This window comes from Notothenia rossii, assembly GCF_949606895.1.
Source record: "Notothenia rossii genome assembly, chromosome: 1".
NCBI lineage: Eukaryota > Metazoa > Chordata > Actinopteri > Perciformes > Nototheniidae > Notothenia > Notothenia rossii.
Window position 1 is genome coordinate 7,828,729 of NC_136912.1, and position 22,027 is coordinate 7,850,755.

At 38.8% G+C, this 22,027-nt stretch overlaps 3 protein-coding genes across 3 annotated transcripts in view; all 3 read left to right on the forward strand.

The window, feature by feature from the left end:
* LOC307043138 (E3 ubiquitin-protein ligase TRIM21-like) overlaps positions 1-22,027 on the forward strand; it is a 49,252-nt gene that overhangs the window by 21,693 nt on the left and 5,532 nt on the right. The window lies entirely within an intron of this gene.
* LOC307045420 (zinc-binding protein A33-like) lies at positions 925-1,536 on the forward strand (the record flags this gene model as incomplete). Its single annotated transcript, XM_079691083.1, has 1 exon — positions 925-1,536. One exon carries the CDS (start codon positions 925-927, stop codon positions 1,534-1,536), a length of 612 nt encoding a protein of 203 aa, XP_079547209.1.
* LOC307045426 (uncharacterized protein) lies at positions 6,051-19,970 on the forward strand. The gene is made up of 3 exons (XM_079691099.1): positions 6,051-6,177; positions 10,106-11,746; positions 17,762-19,970. The coding sequence occupies exons 1-3, from the start codon at positions 6,165-6,167 to the stop codon at positions 19,411-19,413; spliced, it is 3,306 nt and encodes a 1,101-aa protein (XP_079547225.1). The 5' UTR covers positions 6,051-6,164; the 3' UTR covers positions 19,414-19,970.

Here is a 22,027-nt window from a genome sequence, read left to right on the forward strand (position 1 = left end):
ATAGCATCTCGCATTGCACCACCAGTCAGTCTTTCATTTAGAGGGAAATCCATAGGTGGGCCTAGTGGGAGTTCTTTTTTGTTATTCCATTATGATTTGATGTCCTTTATGTATTTAAAAATATAATTAGACATTATAGATGTCTCTGCAATTGGGTCTCTTGTCTTCCTTGTATTCTTTTTTATATCCACTAGATGGAGATTGGTAGGATTAAAGCACTGATATTCAGGATCTAGTCATCTTGAAAAGTCTGAATCTGGATCAGGGTGATCCTATCCTGGATTGCTTTGAAATACTGGGACAAAATCTGGCCGAGTTGTCCGATCCTGGATCACAAAAAACTGGGATTTCAAAATCTGATCGGATCTGATTGAGATTAAAAGTTTTTGAACTACTGGGCCCAGATGATGAGAGTAGACATAATCATGGATTTCGGTAAAACTGCACGAGTGTCATTTCCTGGTTTAAAGTCTGCATTACAATAAAGTTATGTCTTGTTCTTAAATTACCAGACCGTTCTATCAGTTTTATTATTTGTGTTGACCCACTTAGTCATTATATCACCATTGATTATTATGATGATTTATCAAAAATATACACGTGAAAAAATGTGTGCACAAATAGCAAAGCCAACAATATGACTTAGAGGTATTTAGTGAAAAACGTTGTGATGTTTTATATTCTCCATATCACCAAGCCCTAGTCTATAAAACAGGTTTATGGACATATTCATTGTGTATTGCCATGGTAGCCATCTTGAAGTTATTATCATGACATGAATGGTTAGATGTCAAAACAAAGCATATACAATTAAATCCCTCTTTTTTTTCAAAAAAAATAACTGTATTTTGAATAAAATGTTCTTCTTTCACACAACAGGTGTAGTAGATATGGCTGCTGCAATTTCTAACTTTTGACATTTCAATGGGTCAGTTTCCAGGGCTGAATTTTAGTCCCAGTCCGCCCCTGCTTGAAGCTGAGCTGAATGGGATCCAGAGGTACGCAGTGAATTTGACTCTTGATCCTGATATAGCACATCCCAGTCTCATTCTGTCTGATGATGGAAAACAAGTGAGTCATGGTGATGTGAAGAAGAATCTCCCAAACAACCCAGAGAGATTTTCTGATTGTAATTGCATTTTAGGAAAGCAGAGTTTCTACACAGCAAGATTTTATTACGAGGTTCAGGTTAAAGGAAAGACTCAGTGGGATTTAGGAGTGGCCAGAGGGTCAATCAACAGGAAGGGACAGATCACAGCGTCTCCTCAGAAAGGTTACTGGATGATACTGTTGAGGAATGGAAATGAGTACCAAGCTTGTGCTGGTCCTGGAGTCCTTCTCTCTCTGAAGTCTCAGCCTGAGAAGGTGGGGGTGTTTGTGGATCATGAGGAGGGTCTGGTCTCCTTTTATGACGCAGATGCTACAGCTCTGATCTACTCCTTCACTGAGAAACTCTACCCATTATTTGGTCCCTGTAATAAAGATGGTGGTCAAAACTCTTCACCTCTGATCATCTCTCCTGTCAGAGTAAACTAATCACATTATATTGCATGTATTGATTTGATTCCATTCAAGGTAACAAACATAAATATTTAGTCTCAATATTTGAATATTGCAAAATTACCTTAAAGAAAAGTTATTCTGTTATTTGATGTGCAGCCGAAAAAACACATGTTGGAATATTTCAATGTCAATTAGGCTATGCCTATTCCATGCCTTCAACATGTAGAGAACACACTTTTTGTTATTGTTATGCTAGCATATAACATTTTTATGACAAATGAAATTAAAGTATACATGCCAAAGTAATTGTCCTTTTTGTAGGAGAGGTGGTTTGGATAATTATTAATAACTTGGTGTAAGTAATCTATAAAAATGTGACAGTTAAATCAAAACTGTAAAATAAACTAGTTATTGAACATAAGGCTGGTTTACAACCTCTTAGGCCCCACGGACCCGGTTCCGGGGCCGAAATTGCGTCATTTGTAGGAAACAATGTCGAAGGAACCTTAATATTTAATAAACTATGAATATTTAATATCCATATAACAGGAAAAAACTCATTTAACTGATCTTTTTCATTTTTTTTTCTAAAAAACCACACAATGCTAACAGTGAGCCTCTGAATTAGCCCCAAGCGAAAAATGCTAGCCTATTACTGCACAGAAAATCACTCCTAGCTCCCTTATTACTTATCCTAGGTGCACATCCAACACATCGTTTATGATCGTAAAGCCGAATCTAACGGTGCCCACCTCAACACTGAAAGATACAAACTTGCGACGTTATCAACAAAAAAGTACATCAAAACAAGTGGCGCTAGGTAGCCCACAACGCTAACATGGCTTACCTTCGTCTTTGTCTGTTCTAAACTGGTCTTCAATGGCATTACAACGATAACAACGATGATGTAGTTCATCCATAGGTTAATATCCAATGTGGCTGTGTCCCCTTTGAAATGTTCTGATAATCTATAAGCAATAAAACTGCAATTCCGTTTAAAAATAGTAGAGTAGGCCATTCCTACGCTCTGTAGTTTCATTGAATGCGCGAAGACGGCATCTTCTTTTTTTAACATGAGTGTGTGAGGGATGATTTCCCTTCCATTCTATTAGCTCTAACGATCAGAAAGAGATGTCACATGTCAAAATCGAAGAAAGTGGGGCAGAGATATGGAAAATCCACCCAAATTGCCCCAGAAGAGGTTTTTTTGCTAAATCTGTCTAAAAAGGTCAAATGTCACTTGTTTTGCATCAATCTTGATACAGGGTACTTATTATATGTTGTCCTTTGGATTCCTAAAGATTTTAGTCTACTAACCCATCATCCAAGGTCAGTTTTCACTATAAGTACAACATATATTTTGGACGGACACTATAATTTACAGTTTTTTACCAGGTTCAATCTGAATTTTCTTTCAAATATAAAACATCTATATTGGTTCTGACTTTTCTACATCCAACTCACAGGTTTATCATTACTTTGAGAAAAAAGATTATTAATTTAACCCTTTTAGAAGGGAAGATATGGTCATTTGTTCTGGGAATGTCATTTTCGAGCCTGAAACCTGAAAAAATGGCTTGGGGCTTAAGAGGTGGGGTAGGTAAGTTTGAGAAACCGGCTCGAGATACACTTTATGTTATATTCCATGGAATGCTCTTAACATCCCGATAGTAATGAATATCTGAAGTGCTTTGACAAAAAATCCATTAAAACATTTCATCTGTGGAAGCCGTAGTACTGTAAAAAGCACGACCAATCATTTTAGCCGGTCCGGCTAAAATAACTGGATGGCCTACCTGCCTGTCAGCCTTCCATCTGTGCACAAACTTATCTCGTGCCCTCATTGGTCATGTGCGCGTTCGTGTGTGTTGGAGGAGGAGCTCTGTAAGGAAGTGGCAGATTTTTTCCGGCTGTGTATTTTCAAATTCTAGCGCACTCGAGCTGGTTTCTCCAAAATGACCTACCCCACCTTTAAGTTTTTTTTTTTTTTATGACAAATGCATTGGTTTCCCTGTAAACCCTTTATCAATCCAGCACAGGAATGATGGACTCTGCCACCATGAAGCGTCATCTGTCTTTCTATTTCAAGAATTGTACCAATCATTAACCTGTTAAGCCCCATTATGTCACAAAACTGTGTCTTAGGGCATCTTAACATTTAATAAACTATGAATGTGTCATACCCACTTAACGGGAAGAAACTCAGCTAACTGACGATATGAACCATTTTTACCGAAACAAAACACAAGTCTCACAAGAAGCGTCTAAATGAGCCCTGAGCGAAGAAATGCTAACGCAGTTAGCACAGAACCCATGGTATAAATACTTTATTACTTATTGGATATGCACAAACAAGATATTAGCTAGCAAGCTGAGATTCCACAGATTCCAGATGTATAAGTATCATCATTGAGCGATCAGAACTTGTGACAGGGGAAGCACACAGACATCACACGACATAGCTTTACGGAGCAAAAACGGGAAATAGTCTTACCGTCGCTGTTGTTCTGATCAAAAGTTGTGTTCAATGGCATTAAAACGATAAAAACGCTGCTGAAGATTAATCCATAGGTTAATCCAATGTGTCTTTGTCACTTTGAAATGATTACTGATAATCCATCCTCATATTTATGTCAAAAACTGAGTTTTCATTATGTAGCTGCTATCATAGCTACGAGAGTGTATGACAGCTTCCTGTTTTTGGCAATCTGGCTTGGCATCACTCATTCACCAATGAGTAATGGTTAGATTGATTTTTAGGAACTTCCCCTCGATTATATTGGCCAGAGATATGGAAAATGCACCCAAATGACCCCAGAAGTGGTTTCTAAATCTCTCTGAAAAAGTCAAATGTCACTTGTTTTGCATCAATCTTTATACAGGGTACTTATATGTTATAGTTTGGATTCCTAAAGCTTTTAGTCTACTATCCAATCATTCAAGGGTGGTTTTCACTATAAGTAATTTTTTTTTTTTTTTGATGGACACTATAATTTAAATAGTTTTACTATGTTCAATCTGAATTTACTTTAAAATAAAAAGATCTATATTGATTCTGACTTTTCTACATCCAACTCACAGGTTTATCATGGCTTTGAGAAAAAAGATTATTAATTTGCCCCTTTTAGAATTGGAGATATCGTCATTTGTTCTGGGAATGTCATTTTTGAGCCTGAGACCTGAAAGACAGGCTCGGGGCTTAACAGGTTAAAGAATATCAAACATAGACATTAATGAAACTATTATTTCTTGTTGTTAAGTTTCATTGATTAAAAGGCAAAGACAACACAATAGAATATGCTACAGGTGTTGTTCAACTCTGTTATTTTTCAATGTGCTATAGAAATAAAATGGATTGTATTGGATGCAGTGTAAATCAAAGTAAGAATGGGTGACGTTATTATTATTATCTGAAACAAGCAAACATTTAAATAGTTAATTAAAATAAATTGTAAAAATAATGCTGGTGTTATTTTATCCATTATCAATCTATTAGCTGGTTGTACTTCAGTAACACCAGCATCCATGTACACCACTTCCTGGTGTTATGGTGCAGAGTGTCCACTGGATGGAGCACAACACAAAGGAGAGATAAGCATGGAGTCACTGTACTGCAAACCAAACCCTGATATATGAGGAGACACAGTTTGTTACACATGTACAGGATGACCTCTCATGTTGACCAAGGACAAAAGTGGTTTTAAATGGTGGTCTATTTAATAGTCCAACAATGCCCATACTTTATTTTTTGAATTTGTCCTTACTTGTTGAACAGTATAAAAACAGTTGCTGGATAAATGTCAAAAGGTTTATGTTAGAGATAAAAACTGAGTGAATATTTTACTTCATACAACAACAGTTATATTTTGGATTAATCCTAAAATTGTGTTTTCGATTTTAATTTTTATTGTTTGCTTTCCAGGCACATCACAACACCAGACATCTAGTAAATCTAATTAAGGTCCATCTTACCTTATCTTTGTAGTAGTCAATTCAAAAAGCAGTAAAATACCACAATTCTCATTAGGTGATATGATACCATAGTAAAAAAAAGACTTTAAAGATGGAGCTGTTGTTAGGAAGTGATTTAAAACGGGTCGCCATTCCCTTTTTACATATCCTACTTTTGCTCCAATACTCATTGTGAATGGAGAGAGCTTTGATGTATAATAGTGTAACTCAATGCGAGCCCTGCTCTGGTACCTGCAGTACTTTATAAAAACAATTACCACTACGTTTTGGGGATTTTGGCATCAACTTGGTACAGAAAAATCAGTTCTCATGACATCCCTACTTATATTTATGTGCCCTTTTAACAATTGTCCAGTTATTTGTTTGGTCTGCTAATATTACACTCTACACAGCTCTGTGCTACGCCTCAAAACGTTTACTCAATAAATGAATTTGGCACGTACCACACACACCTTATTCTTGTAAATCATCAAAATCATGTCCTTACAAGAAGAATACAATACTATTATTAAGACCGGCAGGAAGGGGTAGAGAAATCCAGGAAAGAGGAGCGCTACAACGTCACAATCCAGAAATGAAAGTTAAGTTAGTCAGAGAGGCAGCCACACCGAAGTCAAGGCAAGTCTCTGTTTCTCTCAAAGAAAACTCGAACTGAATTCATCAGATCCCTCTCAACAACAGCAGAGTTTATGTCAAACACTGGTGAGTACAGCTGATTATATTTACACTTTCAACAAGCAAGATTAATACTAAACTTTAGCTCTACTCAGGTGAAGGCTCCACTCTTAATGTAATACTTTGGAAAGTGTTAACAAGATAACTACGGCTATCTGTCCTCAGGGTAACTATACAGTAGCCCACTTTCACAGCTTCTGCTAGCTTCTTTCACAATCTCTCCGTGTCCGTTTTCAGAACTTTTAACCTTTAACTGAATCTTTGTGGTTGGGAGTTTAGCTTCACTCCTGCCAACATTTCTACATCCTAGATTTCGTCCAGCTGTTTCACATAAAAGTTGTCCCCAGGAGAACCAGCGGGAAGCTCTTTATACGAAGCAGGAAAAGGGAAATAAATCAAATGTTGTTATCAAGTTAGTACAGCTTTCTTTCAGTGCTATCTTAAATATAAAATGGTTTGCGCAACAGGGTGCAGTGTTTCCCCTAGGTTTACTGCTTTGGGGTGGGGTGCTGCCAGGTCGGGATGAGGGCGGTCCGATGATGGCGACATAGGGTCTTACAAATAATATATATCTACTAAGTATATAAAATATCAAGTACAGCCAAACTAGTAATTACACTGCATCAAGATTATATATATTAAGAAAAATATGTTGGTTTATTTGAGCTATAAATGGGGTTTTTCGGTTGGTCCTTTCTTTTTTGGTTACTGTGATCTTCTACAGTACATTGTTGGTTACTGTGATTATCTACAGCAGTGGTTCTCAACTGGTGGGTCGCGACCCAAAAGTGGGTCGCGGACCCGTTTCGAGTGGGTCGGGGATGTGTGAGTGAAGAACAAAACAAAAAAAGGGGGGGGGGGGAAGTCAAACTTTTATTTTGAAGGCCCGATTTTCTAACGCTGTGCATGCAGTCGGCGTTGGACTGGAAGTACCGGAGACCATAAACGGTTTTGAAAACCTCTGTCACGTAGTGATCATCTTCTCAATAAAATATCTTTGCTGAGGTTTTTTTTCGAGTCTTCTGGCCAATCAGAATCAAGATTGTTGCCGGAAGTCCCCACGGAGAATAACTTTGCAGTAGAACTCTGCTTTATACATCCATGGGTACAACTTCAGATAAAAATGAACACATAATGAAATATGACCCCCGGTTTGATGATTGACAGGTCACAGAACAATGGGAGCTATCTACCCTTACCCACAATTTAAAGTAAGTCACACAGACACACATCTCCTCTTCACTCTTCTCGCAGCAAGATGTCAGAACAAAGTGAAAAACAAACAATGGCATAAAATATTATTAATATGTCGGGTAGTAATAGATTTATTTATTTTCTTCTCAGAGTGTACCGGAATGCATAGTTTGTTAGTATTTCTAAAAATCTCCTGGGGGAGAATCCCCGCAGAACCCCCTGCTGGGGTTGGGTTTTCAGCATGTGTGCCTTTTTATATAGTTCAGCTTTGATTCCATCATCTCATTAAACCTTTTTTAAAAGCATACTTTAGTTCTGTGAAGGGATATATATGCACTGTACTTCACTTGTATTAATATTGTATGCTGTAAAGCGTATTACAGCACGTTTTTTTGTCGAATAGATTCAATAGAGTGCTTCAAAATGTTGGGTCACGATGTATTGACCAAGTAAAAAGTGGGTCCCGAGGCCTGACCAGTTGAGAACCACTGATCTACAGTACATTGTAGGTTACTGTGATATTCTACAGTACATTGTTGGTTACTGTGATTATCTACAGTACATTGTTGGTTACTGTTATTATCTACAGTACATTGTTGGTTACTGTGATTATCTACAGTACATTGTAGGTTACTGTGATTATCTACAGTACATTGTAGGTTACTGTGATATTCTACAGTACATTGTAGGTTACTGTGATCTTCTACAGTACATTGTAGGTTACTGTGATTATCTACAGTACATTGTAGGTTACTGTGATTATCTACAGTACATTGTAGGTTACTGTGATATTCTACAGTACATTGTAGGTTACTGTGATCTTCTACAGTACATTGTAGGTTACTGTGATCTTCTACAGCACATTGTTGGTTACTGTGATCTTCTACAGTACATTGTAGGTTACTGTGATCTTCTACAGTACATTGTAGGTTACTGTGATTATCTACAGTACATTGTTGGTTACTGTGATTTTATACAGTACATTGTTGGCTACTGTGATTTTATACAGTACATTGTTGGTTACTTTGATTATATACAGTACATTGTTGGTTACTGTGATTTTATACAGTACATTGTTGGCTACTGTGATTTTATACAGTACATTGTTGGTTACTTTGATTATATACAGTACATTGTTGGTTACTTTGATTATATACAGTACATTGTTGGTTACTGTGATTTTATACAGTACATTGTAGGTTACTGTGATCTTCTACAGTACATTGTTGGTTACTGTGATCTTCTACAGTACATTGTTGGTTACTGTGATCTTCTACAGTACATTGTTGGTTACTGTGATTATCTACAGTACATTGTAGGTTACTGTGATCTTCTACAGTACATTGTTGGTTACTGTGATCTTCTACAGCACATTGTTGGCTACTGTGATTTTATACAGTACATTGTTGGCTACTGTGATTTTATACAGTACATTGTTGGTTACTGTGATTATCTACAGTACATTGTAGGTTACTGTGATTATCTACAGTACATTGTTGGTTACTGTGATTATATACAGTACATTGTTGGTTACTGTGATTTTATACAGTACATTGTTGGCTACTGTGATTTTATACAGTACATTGTTGGTTACTGTGATTTTATACAGTTGGGACGTTACTACTGATATTTCTACAGTAACTCCAGAGTTGCTGTAATTTTTGGTTGGAAACACGGTATTATACTCTAAAATGGTATACAGTCATTTACTGTGCACAAACACTGTAAATAACTGTGGATTTCACAGCCATTTTTTACAGTGAAGGAAAAAACGATGAAACAATACAGATTTCAGTATTCTGAGCCCCTACTCTCCCCATAACTGACGGCAACAAAAGTCCTACATTATTCAATTAAAATAAAGAAGTAAAAAAAAATGAGTGTGGCTTGATATTGAGTAAGAAAAAGGTTGATAAACTCTGTGAGAATGGATCTGCGGAGAGCATTTCGCCGCGATCCCAACTCGTCTATTACCAACGTTCAGGGAGCTCTATGCAAGTCAATGGGACGCCCTGCCCGTTGAAAACGGACTCTTAAGGGGTACCCTGTGCGGGATAGAGTGACAGGGAGGGGCCCTGACCGACCGTCAACTTGTGACAGGTTGGGAGTGAGAACGTGTTGGCCACACACAGAGGCTGTGTGTTCCTCCGTGACGATGACGGCTTGAGGTTAAAAAATTATAATAATTGAATTTGAAAGTGGGTGGGGACACAAACCGGATTTTGAATAGTGGGGCGGACATGTGAAAATTACGAGTCCTTACATGATGACCAACAGCAGAGCTCGGGGCCATAATGCAGATTTGTTTGACTTTTTTACACTTTGTTGTTCTCCTCCTTTCCTCTGCTCTTGTCTCTAATTGTGAGTGTGTGTATTCGTATGTGTGTGTGTGGGGAGCTATGCCCCGCCCTTCGGAAACAGAGCGGAGGAGAGAATGTGAATGCGCAAAGCAATGCAGTGGACACTGAAACATGCACATAAATTGGATAAATAACATAAGCATTTAGTTTATTTAATAAAAGAGCACATGTTCAATGTGAGAAGTGACCGTAGATAGATTATTTCAGTTTCGATTTGGCGCTATATATATATATATATATATATATTAACCCCCCCCCCCTACTGCCTGGCATTGATCAAGTACACACAAAAAGTATATGATTCCATATATAACTCTGCCTAAGTTTATATTTAAAAGAACATTAATCATACTTGTTTATTTTAAACACATTTTTTTCTTCTTTATGCTTTCACACTACAGGTGTAGAAATGGCTGCTTCAAACTACCTGCCATCTGAAGATCAGTTCCTCTGCTCCCTCTGTCTGGATGTCTTCACTGATCCAGTGAGTATACCATGTGGACACAACTTCTGCAAAACCTGCATCACTGACAACTTGGATAGAAGTGACAGGTGCCAGTGTCCCATGTGTAAAGAGGCTTTTAATACAAGACCAGATTTAAAAGTCAACATTTTCATCTCTGAGATGGTCGCTCAGTTCAGACAGTCGGCTCAACAGAAAGCCAGCAGCAGCAGCAGCTCAGAGCAACACGTCTTCAAACCAGGAGAAGTTCCCTGTGACGTCTGCACTGAAACCAAACTGAAGGCCCTGAAGTCCTGCCTGGTGTGTCTGACCTCCTACTGTGAGACTCACCTGGAGCCTCATCTGAAAATGTCAGGTCTGAAAAGACATCAGCTGATCGACCCTGTGGAGAACCTGGAAGACAGGATGTGTCTGAAGCACAATAAACCTCTGGAGCTGTTCTGTAAGACCGACCAGACATGTGTCCGTATGTTCTCCACTGTTTTTTCAGACCACAAGATGCATGATGTGGTTCCTCTGAAAGAAGGATCTGAAGGGGAGAAGGCTGAGCTTGAGGTTCAAACTCAGCAGATGATCCAGAAGAGACAACTGAAGATTGAGGAGATCAAACACTCAGTGGACCTCAGTCAGGAAGAAGCAGACAGAGAGATAGCAGAAGGAGTTCAGGTCTTCACTGCTCTGAAGGAGTCTGTTGAGAGAGGCCAGGCCAATCTCATCAACACGATCAAAGAGAAGCAGAAAACTACTGAAAACCAGGCAGAAGATTTCATCAAAGAGCTGGAACAGGAAATCTCTGAGCTGAAGAAGAGAAGCTCTGAGGTGGAGCAGGGCACACACTCTGAAGACCACCTGGATCTTATCCAAAGATTCATGTCCCTTAAGGTGTCTCCAACCACCAAGGACTGGACAGAGGTCAGCATCCATTCATCACATGAGGGAACTGTGGTGAGAGCTGTGGTTCAGCTGGAGGAGACTTTCAGTAAAGAGATGAAGAAGCTGCTTGAAGCTGAGCTGAAGAGGGTCCAGAGGTACGCAGCGGATGTGACTCTTGATCCTGATACAGCACATCCTGATCTCATTCTGTCTGATGATGGAAAACAAGTGAGTCATGGTGATGTAAAGAAGAATCTCCAAAACAAGCCAGAGAGGTTTTCTTATTATACTTGTGTTTTAGGAAAGCAGAGTTTCTCTTCAAGCAGATTTTACTTTGAGGTTCAAGTTAAAGGAAAGACCGAGTGGGTAATAGGTGTGGCCAGAGAGTCGATCAACAGGAAAGGAGTGATCAAACGGACCCCAAAAGATGGTTACTGGATGATATGTTTGACGAAAGGAATACAGTACAAAGCTAATGATGCTCCTCCAGTCCTTCTCTCTCTGAAGTCTCAGCCTCAGAAGGTGGGGGTGTTTGTGGATTATGAGGAGGGTCTGGTCTCCTTTTATGACGTAGATGCTGCAGCTCTTATCTACTCCTTCACTGGCTGCTACTTCAATGGGAAACTCTACCCACTCTTCAGTCCCTGTAATATTAATGGGGGTAGAAACTCATCCCCTCTGATCATCTCCCCTGTCAGAGTAAACTAATCACATCCTATTGCATGTATTGATTTATTTCCATTCAAGGTAATATACAAACATATTTAGTATCAAAACTGTATAGATTTCATCTTATTTTCTACAGAATCTGTTTACTGTGTGGATTGGTTCAAACTAAATTGTTAAGATTTTTGATATGATGTATCCCATTACATAGTCAACACTATAAATTGATGCATCCATCTTTGTAGAGAATGAATATCCAGTCAAACCTCTGATGAAGCCACACAAATTATGTTTCACTTCCAGAATAAATCACTTTTTCTTATCAAATATATCACATTTGAATGTTGCTAAATAACTTTAAAGCAAAATTATTTTTATTATTTGATGTGCAGCAAAAAAACACATGTTGGAATATTTCAATGTCATTAAGGTTCTGCTTATTCCTTGCCTTCAACATGTAGAGAACACCGTTTTTGTTATTGTTATACTAGCATATAACATTTTTGTGACAAATGAAATTAAAGTATACATGCCAACGTAATTGTCCTTTTTGTAGGAAAGGTGATTTGGATAATTACTAATGACTTGGTGTAAGTAATCTGTAAATATGTGAGTGTTAAATCAAAACTGTAAAATAAACTAGTTATTGAACATAAGGCTGGTTTACACTTAAGTTGTTTCTTTATGACAAATGCATTGTGTTTCCTGTAAACCCTCCATCAACCCAGCACAGGGATGATGGACTCTGCCACCAAGAAGAATCATCTGTCTTTCTTTATTAATTAAAACATTTCAAGAATTGTACCAATCATTAAAGGATATCAAACAAGGCAAATATGTGTTCATTCATACTGAGTTTCATTGGTTAAAAGGCAAAGACAACACAATTAATGTGAAGTGTAAATCAAATTAAGAATGGGTAGCTTTATATCATCTGAAAAAAACAATTTAAATAGTTAATTAAAATATATTGTAAAAATAATGCTGGTGTTATTTGATCCATTATCAATCTATTAGCTGGTTGTACTTCAGTAACACCAGCATCCATGTACACCACTTCCTGGTGTTCTGGCGCAGAGTGTCCACTGGATGGAGCACAACACAAAGGAGAGATAAGCATGGAGTCACTGTACTGTAAACCAAACCCTGATATATGAGGAGACACAGTTTGTTACACATGTACAGGATGACCTCTCATGTTGACCAAGGACAAAAGTGGTTTTAAATGGTGGTCTATGTAATAGTCCAACAATGCCCATACTTTATTTTTTAAATTTGTCCTTACTTGTTGAACAGTATAAAAACAGTTGTTGGATAAATATGTCAAAATGTTTCTGATGGAGATAAAAACTGAGGGGATCTTTTACGTGATACAACAACAGTTTTTATTTTGGATTAATCCTAAAAATGGGTTAAATTATATTTTGTAATTGTTTGCTTTCCAGGCGCATCACAACACCAGACATCTAATAAATCTAATAAAGGTCCATCTTACCTGATCTTAGTAGTAATCAATTCAAATAGCAGTAAAACACAACAGTTCTCAATAAGTCGTTCAACACCATAGTAAAAAAAACATCAAAGATAGAGCTGTTGTTCGGAAGTCCAGGCCATTATTCCCTTTTTAATATCCTACATTTGCTCCAATACTCATTGTGAATGGAGAGAGCTTTGATGAATAATAGTGTAACTCAATGCGAGCCCTCTTCTGGTACCTGCAGTACTTTATAAAAACAATTACCACTACGTTTTGGGGATGTTTATAATTTGTGGGGGAAACTTCTGAAGCAATTGGAAACAGGACTCAAATGGCGCATTCACACTGCAGGCCTCGCTCGGTTTGGTTAGGCCTTATTAGGCCCAGCTCACTTTAATGCTGCGCTCACATTACAGTTTAGGAACTGGGGTAGTTACTATAGTAACGCAGTGTAGGCGGGGCGATCGGCTTTTTGGCGGGCGGAGCGGAGACGTCATCTTCAATGCGACACAACTCACAAAACACACAACAACAATGGAGGATGTGGAAGCCATCTTGTCCTTGCTTCTTGGTATGTGGCTTTTTCTTCTTAGGTCCACTGTTTTCAAAAATGCTGCAAGCGTCCCTTAATATATGCGACACTAGGGATTAAGTTGCGCGAGAATTGTGACGATTCTCTCTGACCAATCATCAGTCGTCACTAGTTTAAAATATTCCACCCAGTTGTTGGCCCCGCTTGTTGGCCTCGATAGAACCACGATTTAGTCGGGCCAGAAAAAAGGTGAAAAAGTAGCCCCGGGCCAAAACCAGGCCAAGTGTAAGCGCAACCAAAAACGGGCCCCGCACGGCTCGGCACGCTTAAAGCGAGCTCCGCGCTGCAGTGTGAATGCGCCAAAAGAGACACGATGGAGAGCTGGAGCTTTGATGGCAAACACTGACGATTTATTTGGAGCTTCTACCGGAGAATTCAAAAGACATTTCAAAGGGCCACGGTCTGACCACACGGTTGAGATGCCACAATCCAGGGCCGGCCCTAGACTTTTGGGGGCCCTAAGCGAGCTTTGGCTTGGGGGCCCCCCTCACTCTAGTTCTCACTACACACTACACGGAACCAACTTTTGTCTTATAATGTTAGCATAAGCACACATATTGTATAAATAAGCATGTAAACACCGTGGACCTAACCTCCTCTAGGGTGGTCCGGGGGCATGCTCCCCCGGGAAGATTTGTTTTTAAATATTGAAGTTAAAAGCATCAATCTGGTGCACTTTGAGAGCAAAATTAAGAGATCTATGGATACATCTCTCAACACCCATATGAAACAGAACTGTAAATAGATTTTTCTTTATGGATATTTTACAAATCACTCCCCTTTCAAACTGTATTCTTGTTTTGTGATATAGTACAGTATGTCATAGCTGTTTTTCATTTATTCTCTCTGGCTGTCCATCTCATAATGTTCACATAGAAACTAGCTGTCAATAGGAATATCATTCAGAAGAATTATAATTTCATGCAAAAATCTGTCACAAAAAGAGGTTGCACATTTAAATTCAGGTGTTGTTATGGCAACGTCAGTGGCCAAACAGCCACATCTACTGCTGCAAATACATTCAAACATGCTGTCGACACGTAAAGCAGTGGCAACTATGCCACTATTTCAGCTGACTTTTTCTCAGAAATGCTGTCAAATAACATCCATATATTTCAGTGCTACGTTGATGCTTAGCTAAGCTAACTATGAAACACTTTAACTGACAGGACTCCGGATCAACTGTGTACTGTAAGGTAGCTTCTAGCTTCATCGAACAGTAAGTCAACATTTCCCAGAGAGCTTTCTTTGAAATCACCAGGTAACGCTAAAAAACATTACATTTACATTGTATGACAAAGTATTTAATATATCTGGCTAGCTATAGCTACTTGCTAACGGTTTAGCTTACCCCCGCGATTCAAAGTAACGTCAACGTAGCTGTAATTTATGCTTTGCTTACATGTTCGCATAACTTCGAAGCTTACTGACATTTACATACCTTGTTTACCTGGCTCAAGCGGTGGCTCTGGGGTTATTGTGTGAGCTACCACTTGAGAATTGTCGTCTTTTTTAAGAAAAAATGTTCTTATGTCCATCTTCAAAAACTCTGAGTCTGACTGACAGTTTATTTTAAACATTGTCACAGCTCACAGGATAGGTACCTGTCAGCCAATAAGACAGATGTTTATTTCCATTCAACTCTCTGGTTGGTCTGGTGTATTGCCTCTGTTGCATTCACTGAACATGGGAAATTACATTCCTGCCGTCCTCTCTCCTGTCATGATGAGGTTCAGGTAAAGCACGGTTAATGTATTATATTATTCACTCAATAATATAATACATGACTTCGAGAGTATAGGCAATCAAGGCATATTAACAAAATTAATTAAATATAGCCTACTGAGATTTCTTTTTTTCATTTTTTCATTTTTGTTGTTGTTGCTAGGGGGCCCTAAGCGGCCGCTTATGTCGCTTAATGGTTCGGGCCGGCTCTGACACAATCAATTCTGAAGACCCCTCCTGTAGCTCCATGTTTGAACTAGTTCAGAGTGTAATAATCAACATTCTTCAATAGATAGACTAAACAGCTGAGGACACTGAATCACATTTGTTGTCGAATATGGCTCGGGGTCATCTACACCCCGAGAAGGATGTGTTCCAGGTGTCCCACAACAATATCTATCTCTAATCGAGAGTTGCCCGGTCACAAACTGGTAACAACGACAACTTGCTAGGGCAGCCCCTCCTTAAAGGAGATAACGGCAGCTCAAGGCTGGTCAGCTGCGTCAGAGGGCAAAACGTAAACATGTGGGGCAAAATTATTACGTTTTTTTAAATGTTGGCATCAACTTGGAACAGAAAAATCAGTTCTCATGACATCCCTACTTATATTTATGTGCCCTTTTTTACAATTGTCCAGTTATTTGTTTGGTCTGCTAATATTACACTCTACACAGCTCTGTTCTACCCCTCAAAACTTTTACTCAATAATTGAATTTGGACCACACACACCTCATGCTAAGCCAGGCAAATTCTTGTAAGTCACCAAAATCATGTCCTTACAAGAAGAATAAAATACTCTTAAAACCGGCAGGAAGCGCTAGAAAACTCCAGGAAAGAGGAGGGCTACGACCAGGGTTCAAATTATAATCTGAGTTGTATGGGGGTCTTTAAAAGTAACATAAGTGCACGCACGCACGCACGCACACACACAGCAGCAGCAGCCCTCTACTTGCTAAGAAATTAAATATGAAAAGTTTCAAGTACGCACACCACATAACACATCTCGGCTTGTGCAGCACGTTCACATGCATAGATTGCGCAATAATTTATTGCGCACCTTGGAGGTGAAGTGCAGGCATATTGTCATTCAAGATACAATAGCCTACGATGCGTAGTTCTTTTGGAAAAAATGTTTTTGTTTTAACCTATTTACCCCGTTAACATTGACACATGCATAATTTCTGATTAAAATAATGGTTGTTGGTAATGTATTATAGCGACCCCTACAGATGTATGATTTCACTGCTTTCATAGGAGCTCAGACCCCTCCTTATGGGAGCTCAGCTCCCATTGGCTCCCACATAACTCGAACCCTGGCTACAACGTAACACCCCAAAAAGTTAAGTTTGTAAGAGAGGCAGCCACACCGAAGTCGAGGCAAGTCTTTGTTTCTCTCAAAGAAAATACAAACTGAATTCATCAGATCATTCTCAACAACGGCAGAGTTTCTGTCAAACACTGGTGAGTACAGCTGATTATATTTACACTTTCAACAAGCAAGATTAACACTAAACTTTAGCTCTACTCAGGTGAAGGCTCCACTCTTAATGTAATACTTTGGAAAGTGTAAACAAGATAACTACGGCTATCTGTCCTCAGGGTAACTATACAGTAGCCCACTTTAACAGCTTCTGCTAGCTTCTTTCACAATCTCTGTGTCCGTTTTGAATCTTTGTGGTTGGGAGTTTAGCTTCACTCCTGCTTTCCTGCCTACGTTTCTACATCCTAGATTTTGTCCAGCGGTCTCATATAAAAGTTGTCCCCAGGAGAACCAGCGGGAAGCTCTTTATACGAAGCAGGAAAAGGGAAATACAATTTTTTGTTATCAAGTTAGCACAGCTTTGTTATCAGTGCCACCCATCAGGGATGGGCGGGTGACCCAACTGCCTCTTCACCCTCCTCCCTGAAGGCAGGAGGGTGAAGAGGCAGTTGGAGGGATGGGTGGGGTCACCCACAATGCTGAGTGCTTTGCGGGTGAGGCGGGTGTTGTAGAGGTCCAGGAGTGACGTGAGTGAGGCACCGATATATTCTTAAATATAAAATGGTCTGTGCAACAGGATGTGGACATAATCTGTTTCTGGTTTTCCAGTGCAGAATCAATTAAGATAAGATGACTTAAATGGTCGCAGTTGCTTACAGCCTGGCATTGAGCAAGTAAAAAAAAACTCGGCCTAAGTTTATATTTAAAAGAACATTAATCATACTTATTTATTTGAAACAAATTATTTTTCTTGGTTTTTCTTTATGCTTTCACACTACAGGCGTAGATATGGCTGCTTCAAACTATCTGCCATCAGAAGATCGGTTCCTCTGCTCCCTCTGTCTGGATGTGTTCACTGATCCAGTCACTATACCATGTGGACACAACGTCTGCAAAACCTGCATCACTGAACACTGGGATAAAAGTGACAGCTGCCAGTGTCCCATGTGTAAAGAGGCTTTTAATACAAGACCAGATTTGAAAGTGAATACTTTACTCTCTGAGATGGTAGCTCAGTTCAGACAGTCGGCTAAACAGAAAGCCAGCAGCAGCAGCAGCAGCAGCAGCAGCTCAGAGCAACAAGTCTTCAGACCAGGAGAAGTTCCCTGTGACGTCTGCACTGAAACCAAACTGAAGGCCCTGAAGTCCTGCCTGGTGTGTCTGACCTCCTACTGTGAGACTCACCTGGAGCCTCATCTGACAATGTCAGGTCTGAAAAGACATCAGCTGATCGACCCTGTGGAGAACCTGGAAGACAGGATGTGTCTGAAGCACGATAAACCTCTGGAGCTGTTCTGTAAGACCGACCAGACATGTGTCTGTATGCTCTGCCATGTTTCAGACCACAAGATGCATGATGTGGTTCCTCTGAAAGAAGGATATGAAGGGGAGAAGGCTGAGCTTGAGACAGACATTCATCAGATGATCCAGAAGAGACAACTGAAGATTGAGGAGATCAAACACTCAGTGGAACTCAGTAAGGAAGAAGCAGACAGAGAGATAGCAGAAGGAGTTCAGGTCTTCACTGCTCTGAAGGAGTCTGTTGAGAGAGGCCAGGCCAATCTCATCAACACGATCAAAGAGAAACAGAAAACTACAGAAAACCAGGCGGAAGATTTCATCAAAGAGCTGGAACAGGAAATCTCTGAGCTGAAGAAGAGAAGCTCTGAGGTGGAGCAGGTCACACACTCTGAAGACCACCTCCATCTTCTCCAAAGATTCATGTCCCTTAAAGTTGCTCCACCCACCAAGGACTGGACAGAGGTCAGCATCCATTCATCACATGAGGGAACTGTGGTGAGAGCTGTGGTTCAGCTGGAGGAGACTTTCAGTAAAGAGATGAAGAAGCAGCTTGAAGCTGAGCTGAAGAGGGTCCAGAGGTACGCAGTGGATGTGACTCTTGATCCTAATACAGCACATCGCAGACTTTTTCTGTCTTGTGGTGGAAAACAAGTGAGTCATGGTGATTTAAAGAAGAATCTCCCAGACAACCCAGAGAGATTTTCTTATTGTATTTGTGTTTTAGGAAAGCAGAGTTTCTCTTCAGGCAGATTTTACTTTGAGGTTCAAGTTAAAGGAAAGACTGGGTGGACTTTAGGAGTGGTCAGAGAGTCGATCAACAGGAAGGGAATAATCTTACCGAGCCTTAAAGATGTTAGCTGGACTATATGTTTGAGGAATGGAAATGAGTACAAAGCTCTTGATGATCTTCAAGTCCTTCTCTCTCTGAAGTCTCAGCCTCAGAAGGTGGGGGTGTTTGTGGATTATGAGGAGGGTCTGGTCTCCTTTTATGACGTAGATGCTGCGGCTCTGATCTACTCCTTTACTGGCTGCTCCTTCACTGAGAAACTCTATCCATACTTCAACCCAAGTATGAATGATGGTGGTAAAAACTCTTCACCTCTGATCATCTCTCCCGTCAGAGTAAACTAATCACTTCTCCTATATTGATTTATTTCCATTCAAGGTAATAAACAAACATATTTAGTATCAAAACTATATAACTTCCATCTTATTTTCTACAGAATCTGTTTACTCTGGCAAATTGATTTACACAAGTCAACATTGTAAATTGCTGCATTAATCTTATTGGAGAATATCTATTTAAACATCTGATGAAGCAACAAACATTATGTTTTACTTCCAGAAGGAATCACTGTTTCTGAAACCATGAAATATATTCCCTTCAGCGTGATGAAATTGTTTTTTCTATTTGTTGTGCAGCCAAAAAAATGTTTACTTTTCTAATGTAACGGGGCCTTTATTAGGTATAAGGGATATTACATTCTTTTAGTGTCTACAGAATAGAGTATTCAATTGGTATCAGCATAAAAGGTTGGACTACATTTCTAGAATAAATGCCAGCAACATTTTCTACTTTGTGTAAAAAGGTTGTTTGGTTAATTACTGATAACTTGAATCCAAGACATCTGTGAATATGTGTTTGTAAAATAAAAAAACCTGTAAAATAAACTTTTTGTTGAACAACAGACCTGAGTGAGCAGTAACTTGAGCATCCAACACTAAACAGATTAGTCTGGTTCAAACGTTAAGTTGTATGTCATGATACATTTATTTAGTTTTAATGAATCCAGCTCAGGAATGATGGACTCTGCCACTACCTATGAACACTACTATATACAGAGAGGAAGTCACTGCATTTAATTAATAATTATCTATCTTTGACAACTACAAATAGTATGAAAAATGCAGTTTCATTAAATAAAAATCTGATTGTTTATAATTATTTGACCTCAGCTCTATCGAGGGATGGGTGAAATGGCTAAAATCAACTATACCCATTATAGGTCATTTCATCCCCATAAGTATAAGGGGTTTAACAATACCAACAACTCAAGGTATGATAATATAAGGATAACAAGTCAATGATATTTGTCAAGATTAGAAAAATAAATTAAGATCCTTCATAAATGTATGAATTTGATGCATCAGCTTTTGTATTCATATGAAATTAGTTTAATATTTTAACTTGAAACGGCATCCATTTTCCTTATTTGAGTTTATTTCTTAAAAAAACTCAACTCAAATGAAGTTTTAAATGTAGAGTTAACTCACAATGAGGTCCTCTTGTGAGAAATCTAATCAGTTCCCAGTTTTATTTTGTACATCCAGATCAAACTAATGCTAAATAATACACCAGTCCTGCAATAAATATAATGGGCATCAATGAGGATAGATAAAAGGAAAAGGTCAAAAGTAGTCACATATCTAAAAGGATCTTATTTGACATTACATTGTATATTACTATTATTAAAATACTAGATTGATATTGCCTGGGTGAAAAAGGTAAAAAATCTCTGTCTCAAAGAAACTAAATTGTTCTGGTTAAAGGGGACCTATCATGCAAAATGCACTTTTTGATGTCTTTTATACATAAATATGCGTGTCGGGGAACTCACGCAGCGTCAAAAAATAAAACCCTGATCCATGATATGGCGTTTCATCACGGCAGTATTTTAGACAGTAGCTGCCGGGTCCCGCATGAGCTCAGCCCCCTCCTTTTTTTGTTGCTGTTGCTTTTGTTAAAGCTTTATAGCCAAAATCAGCACTTTTGAAACAGGAAGTGAAATAGAGGGATATGAGGCATGGCTAGAATGGGTGATCTGTTTGGTATTTAGATAAAAACTAAAAAGTGCGTATTTAGAGAGTCTGAAAAAAAGTGCGTATTTAGAGAGTCTGAAAAAAAGTGCATATTTAGAGAGTCTTAAAAAACACATAAAAAGTGAAAGATTTAGCAATGTTCAACTTACATTTTTCATTTCATTTCAAACCTTTATTTAACCAGATTGGTCCCATTGAGATCATAGATCTCTTTTTCAAGGGAGACCTGCAGCATATAGGTTCCACATGAAACATAAAACAATAAAGGACATCACACATTATATTTACAGGATACATTTACATAGTTATAGACATTTACAAGTGCCCATAGTATCAACGAGCATTTCATTTAGCCTAGCTTTAAAAACATGCAGAGGAAGGAGATTGCTCAGTTTCAATTCTTGCTGAAGATTGTTCCAAGCAAGTGGAGCTGCGCACATAAAAGCTGTCTTACCTACAGTAAGACAGTCCTTGCTCTTGGCACATCTAACAATACTACATCATGTGATCTCAGACAATAGCTGCTTGCAACTCTCTGTGTTATCAGAGAGCAGATATAATACGGGAGTTTACCCAACAAAGCTTTATAAATAAACATGTACCAATGACTGAGCCTCTTTACAGTAAGTGATGGCAAACCTGCCTTGGTATACAGTGTACAGTGATGAGTAAGTGCTTTACAATTTGTGACAAATCTCAGTGTGCTGTGATAGGCGGCATCTAACTTGATCAGGCAATAGGCAGGTGCATTCATATACAACCAATCACCATAGTCCAGCACAGAAAGAATGATTGGTTTGTAAGTACAGTAAAACATAAATAATTGTAATTCTGAATGTTTCTTGAGATCTGACAGCCTTCCTCTTCTACACTTCTATATGTCATCACACAGAACGACCACTAGATGGATCACAAGACTGAGAAA

Bases quoted from the DNA above. Each gene is read 5' to 3' on its own strand.
- LOC307045426 (XM_079691099.1), top strand. The intron at 11,747-17,761 runs AATCACATCCTA...TTCACACTACAG, and splicing joins CTCCCCTGTCAGAGTAAACT to GCGTAGATATGGCTGCTTCA.